This window comes from Phodopus roborovskii, unplaced genomic scaffold (assembly GCF_943737965.1).
Source record: "Phodopus roborovskii unplaced genomic scaffold, PHOROB, whole genome shotgun sequence".
In the NCBI taxonomy this organism is placed as follows: domain Eukaryota; kingdom Metazoa; phylum Chordata; class Mammalia; order Rodentia; family Cricetidae; genus Phodopus; species Phodopus roborovskii.
The window spans coordinates 16,079,246-16,085,245 of NW_026126540.1; the positions used below are offsets into that span (position 1 = coordinate 16,079,246).

At 42.6% G+C, this 6,000-nt stretch overlaps 1 protein-coding gene across 1 annotated transcript in view; it reads right to left on the bottom strand.

The window, feature by feature from the left end:
* Positions 1-2,074, bottom strand: part of Gucy1b1 (guanylate cyclase 1 soluble subunit beta 1) — a 43,265-nt gene extending 41,191 nt beyond the window's left edge. Inside the window, exons 1-2 of the mRNA XM_051198916.1 lie at positions 1,978-2,074; positions 1,405-1,478 (exon numbers count right to left, since the gene is read on the bottom strand). Of these exons, the coding sequence (XP_051054873.1) occupies positions 1,405-1,478; positions 1,978-1,980 (77 nt within the window). The 5' untranslated portion in view covers positions 1,981-2,074. The remainder of the gene's footprint in view (positions 1-1,404; positions 1,479-1,977) is intronic.
* Positions 2,075-6,000: the final 3,926 nt, after the last annotated feature.

Sequence of the window (6,000 nt, forward strand, 5' to 3'; positions counted from 1 at the left end):
CTGCCCTGGTATCTGTCTTCACAGAAAGTCAAAACTTTGAAAGAATGAATAAAGTTGAAAGAGAATTACAATCCCAAATTGACCTTAATTTAACTGCCTCACCTAGACTTCTTCTTTTTTTTTTTTTTTTAAAATAGGATGCAGATGTGCCCTGCAAATAATGTAAATGTGGTCAACATGAAAGGCTTCTGGAGCATCAGTTAAAAGTTCATAGCCAAGAGAGCTGGAGGAAAGTGCTGTGCTCTAGGGCCTACATTGTAGACCTGGTCATTTCTATGGAAACAGATAATTACAGTAAAATCACCATCCTATTACTGAATAATAAAGCCTGTTGAAATTGATTGGTAATAAAATTGTGCTGAGAAAAATAGCAAGGGCTCCTGTGCCATCAGTGAGTACATAAACTTAATTAATAGAAATGGGTTCCCTTCTTGCCCTTCTTAGTCTTCACCACTATCCTTGACCAGTTAGAATGTGATAATGCCTACCTGTGATTTTAGTATTGTTAGTTGGTAGCAACACTCAGCTGTATAAGAGTTAAATGCGAGTTTCAACAAGGGAGAGAGGGAAAGATAATTCAGAGAGATTGCAATGCTCCTCTGGGCATGGTGATGCATTCCTCTAATGCCAGTACTCGGAGAGGCCTAGAAGATTGGCAGTTCCAGGACAGCCCACGTTGTGTATAGGGAAATCCTGCCTCAAAAATCTAAATGTCATTCAGGTTGCTTAGTGGTATCGTATTTGCCTGTCACGCACAAGACTCTGACTTCAGTCCCCAGAAAACCCTTACCCGCAGCGAGACCCATAAAAGCTTAAGAAGTGACCAGCGTCTTAAAATCTCAGATAAGTGTATTTTCCAGTCCCATCTCTGTGTACCAGGCTCAAAGCTCTACAGAAACGAGGGTGCCCTGCTAGGAGAACACACAGCAAAACAGGGGTGATTTGGGGGGAAGTTATAGGGGAGAGGTTCCTTTATTAAATACATGTTTCACATAAGTTACTGGAGAAATAATTTCTGAATGTACTGAAGCATACCCAAATAATTTTTAACCAGATTATGTGTACCAGGTGTGTAACTCTCAGAGGAGCTCAAGTCTTCTGTTCGTTTCCTGCTTCTGGTCCCAAGACCTTGCCATGGCCCCTGCATGGGAGCTGACCAACCCTCAGAACCTGGCCTGGGAGCCACAGCGCTCTGGCAGGGAGTTCCCACGCTCAGTCTGGGTGAAGAGGCCACAGTGACCCCAGGGGGCCACGCCCCGGCCTACCCTCCTCTCCTGGTCCAGGCTCCAGAGCGTGGGAGCGGAGACCGGAGGATGCGCACCACGACCCTGCAGGGAGCAGCTAGGGAAGCAGGCTTGGGCGCGGTGCCAACGCGCGGCCCTGGGAGCAGGGCTGTTCACTTACTTGATGTCTTCCCACACCTCAGGACCATAATTGCGGATCACCAGCAGCTCCAGGGCATGGTTCACGAATCCGTACTGCAGGGCAGGGAGAGACTGCGCTCAGTGACCTGCTCCTTTCCAGCGTGTTGCCCACCCCGCTCCGCTGGTCTGACAATCTCCCTCTGACTGCGCTTTCGGGGTACCCTACCCTAAAAGGGGAGATACCCCGGATATCAGATTCTCAGCCCCCACCGCTCCCCTCCCCCATTTTCTCACCGTTGCTCACCTGTCACCATGGTATAACAGGGACAGCGAAGGGACCTGAGCCCTGAGCCTCCCACCTGACCGGCTTGCAGAATTGAGAATCGCCCAAAGTCCGAGACTGTCATTGAGCGATGGGGACCCATTCGGGACCCACAGACTTGAAGCGCTCCAGCAGATCATTTGTCCCCACCTCCCACCAAAGGCGCTGTTCCCTGCACCCTTCCGCTCTGATGCCCCGGGCTTTCTCTTGCAACGCAGTCCGATCTCTTGTTAGTTAAGGTCCACCCAGGCTAGATGTGAGGTTCCCGCTGACCAACCTGACAACACTCACCATGGTGTCTGCGCCTAGAGCCCGGGAAGCAGCCTTGGTGCAGGGGTATCGCGGAAGAGACCCAGACAGCGACTATAGCGGCGACAGCGCACCCAGACCAGCGCAGAGCTGTAGCTAGAGCATCAGCCTGAGCCAGCCCTGATTGCCACCTCTTCCCAGCCAATGAAGAGTAGAGCCACAGGAGGCCGGTCGCTGCTTCTTCCCATATCTTAACCAATCAGAGACAGCGGGGGGAATTCAGCCAGGCTCAGAGCTACTAGGCTCCAGCCTTTTCCCGCCCTAGTTTGGTCCTTCATTTGAGGCCTTAAGGAAGGTGGAGCAGAGCGAGCTGCACTCCTCCCAGTAGTGGATGGGGCCATTGTGGCCCAAGTACAAGTGTTCTAATCCAGAAGTCTCCTCTCTAGCTTGCTCTCTAGCTTGCTTGTGGTGTGTGTGTGTGTGTGTGTGTGTGTGTGTGTGTGTGTGTGTGTGTGTGTGTCCAGTGGTGATCAGCATCATGTTGATTGTAGTTGTGCAGATAAATGTTTCCTCTGTGGCTTTACCTTACAGCAGCTGACAAACATATAGCTAATCCTATAGAACTAAACATACTTTTCTTTTAGCCAATAATTAAGTGTACAAACCAAGATGTTCTGTAATATGTAAGAGGGTTAACAAGTGTATTAGACTTTCTGTGATTGAGAAAAAAATACCTGACATTACCAGTGGAATTCCTTTTGGCCTGTGGTTTCAGTGCTTCATCATCCCTGGCTCCCATTGCTTTGGGGCTTGTGGGTAGGTACAACTCAGTGGTGACTAAGCAAGTGGCAGAGGCTATGCAGTTCAAGATAGAAACACACAGTTAGTAAGCCTTGGAGAAGATGTAGCTCCCAAAGACATCCACCGTGGTCTACTTCCTCACTAGGCTCAAATTCCTACAACTTCAATAAGTTTTCCAAATGATGCTAACACCCGTGGACTAAGATTTTAGTACCTGGGCTTCTTGTGGGATAGCTCCTGTGGAAACATAACTGGAAAACATCTCTGTCCTTTTGTGACATTCACAGGAAACATGGTATTCCAAACCAGAAGTTAGGATTCCAGAAATTTTAACTGTCTAGAATTTTCCCATGCTCCTGTCCTAAAAAATAATATGAATAGATGGACATGGGGCAGTACAAAATATGTGGACTTAATTAATCTCCCTTCAGTTCATCTTCTAATATGCAGATGAGTTACTTAATGGTGGAAACCTCATTAGGCACAAGGAACAAGAGCAGATATATTTGTGGATTAGAGGTGGCTGTTGTAGGTGTATGGTATTCAGTGAGTATTGGCAAGGGTCAAAGTACAGCCATCAGTCTCATGTACACCCAAGAATCTTTGTTGACAATTAAATCTGTCTGAATCACCTCAATATGGAGATGGGGAATGTCAAAGCAAGACCATTACACTACCACCCTCACCCAAACATTGGCTAAAGAATGGGTGATAAGGAAATAAGACACAAGACATCCGACAACTGAAAAACTTCCATCAAGGATGCTATGATTAAACAAATGGGTCTTTCAAACTTTATACAACTATTATATCCAACTTTATACAACTATTTAAATATAAAACCATTTTTAAAACTTTTAAAACTGAACACTATACAACTAACTATGAAAGGCATGAGCATGACTAGCTTGTCAATGATAAAGACATAGGCTATACAAAAGCCAGGAATAAGATCATGCTCAATTAGTACCCAATTATATAGAATGGGGAATACCATGGGTCAGATGAGCATTGCCTGTTACACACACCATACGAGCATAATCTACTGGGAGAAACTTTAGAAACCATCTATGTCCAATGATGTTCCAATGACTGGAGGGCACAAGCACCCACCTATTCTGTTGTATGGCAGGTTCCTCCAGATCAAAACATTTCTCAGGAGGGAAGGGGAGACGCATGAGACGCTGAAAGCAAATGAGAAATTAGGAAAGATTGAAGAAGGCCCTGACATAGCTTTACTGAAACAGTAAAAAAACTGCAAGAGGAGACCAATCTGACCATATCAGCTGTCTATATAAAATATCCCTTGGATTTATTTTAAGTCTGTAAAACTTTCCCTAATGTATAAATGTTATCTCAAAATTTAAACTTTCTATTTTGGCACTAATAATCAAATGCAGTACTAACTAATTCTAATCTTAGGTTTCATGTAGCTTTCTGTTCATGATTTCAGGCTTTTTTTTTTTAATTATATCACTGCCTGAATTCTTTGGATATTAAACATTCCCCATGTGAGAAAATTTTATGAAGGAGTTAGGAGAATGATAGTCATAGGATTCCTGTTCTTTGGCCTAACTATGAACTTCTCTGAACCCCAGTTTCCTCTTCTAAATATAAGACAATCCAGGATACTTAATGCAACAATATTTTTAAAGAACATATAGCACCTAACACATGGCAAACTCACACCAAATATGAGCTTTATAATCCATTTAGGCAATGTGATTTTTAAAAATACAAACACTTATTGTTCACACATGTTGCATTTCATTTAAAACAACTGCTTGAATGTCACACCAGCATTATAGAGTGTATATGAGCCAGATTCCTGGTCCTTTCATTTATTCTCCCATGAGCTCAACAGATAGTAGTCAATGTCAACAGAACAAAATGGTTGCAAGCATGTGTTATTCCATTAATCCATGTGAAGAAAAAGAGTCTGTTCTGGTTTCTCTATTAACTCATTATCTTGCAAATTAAATATAATCAGTTCATGGAAGTGTTCTTATTTCTTTTTTCTTTGAAATGGGTTACTTTCACTTATTTATTCTTGCCAAGAGATTATTTGAAATGTCCATAAATAATTGATCTTCAAGAGCAGACTTGCCTTTAGGCATATTGTGATAATCAGTGGTTTCTTCCATCTGAGTCAAGGTAGAACTAACTTCAGGGAAGCAAGAAGATTCTCATGTAGAAAAATGACATAGTTGACAAAAATGAATTGGGCAATACTGAGTACTGAGCCCACACATAGTATAGGAGACAGAATAAGACCCCCTATTCTGACAAAATGTCTACATCTTCACCTCCACAGTCTATTAACTTATCAAATGACAGCAAAAAGGACATAGAACATATGACTATGCCAAGAACACCAATTTTGTTTGTTGTAGCAGTAATAGGACAGTAAAACAATTTGCCAATTATTTGTTTCTGAAACAAATTCTGACGTATTTCTGACAGCATACATGAACTGAATGTATGAATCCCTCTAAAATTTATATACTAAAGGGATAAGGTCCAATATAATGATATTTGGGGCCTTTGATGAATAATTTGATTGGAAGGAAGACATGAAAGTAGGGCTTAGAAGATGTGGCAGAAGTTTGTGTAAGACAAGAATGGCTAAGGTTTCTCTTCACTCTGTGAAGAGATGAGCACACAGGTGTATTAGTGGCCTTTCTGTTACTGTATTGTAATCAAGACAATTGATAGAAGTATGAATTAATATGGGCTTATGGTGGCAAACTGAGAGCCCACAATGGCAGAGGAAGCATGGCAGGAAGCAGCTGGACCAGGAAGCTGACAGATCACGTTTTCAATCAAAACTTGAAGCAGAAAGGGTGAACTGAAAGCGAGTCAAGGCTATAAACTCTCAAAGCCTGCCCCCAGTGATGTATTTCCTACAATGAGAATGCATTATCCTGTAACATCCTCAAACAGTGTCACCAATCAGGGAACCAAATGTTCAAAAATGTAAGCCTGTGGTGGATATTTCTTAAACCAGAAGCACATTGGGTCAGGAAATGGGTCCTCACTAAGAACTAAATTTGCAAACCTTAAGAATAGTGAGAAATAAAATGTCTACATATTATGTTTATATGATTTTGTAGCAGCAATCTAAGCTGCCTAAGACCAATACTCATATTATATTCAAACTATATCTTACAGAAATGCCAATAGCATCAGAAATTCTTCACATGTATATCTCTTATGACTGTATTAAATTCCTGGTCTCATTTGTGTTTTGTTGAGTAAGTGCCC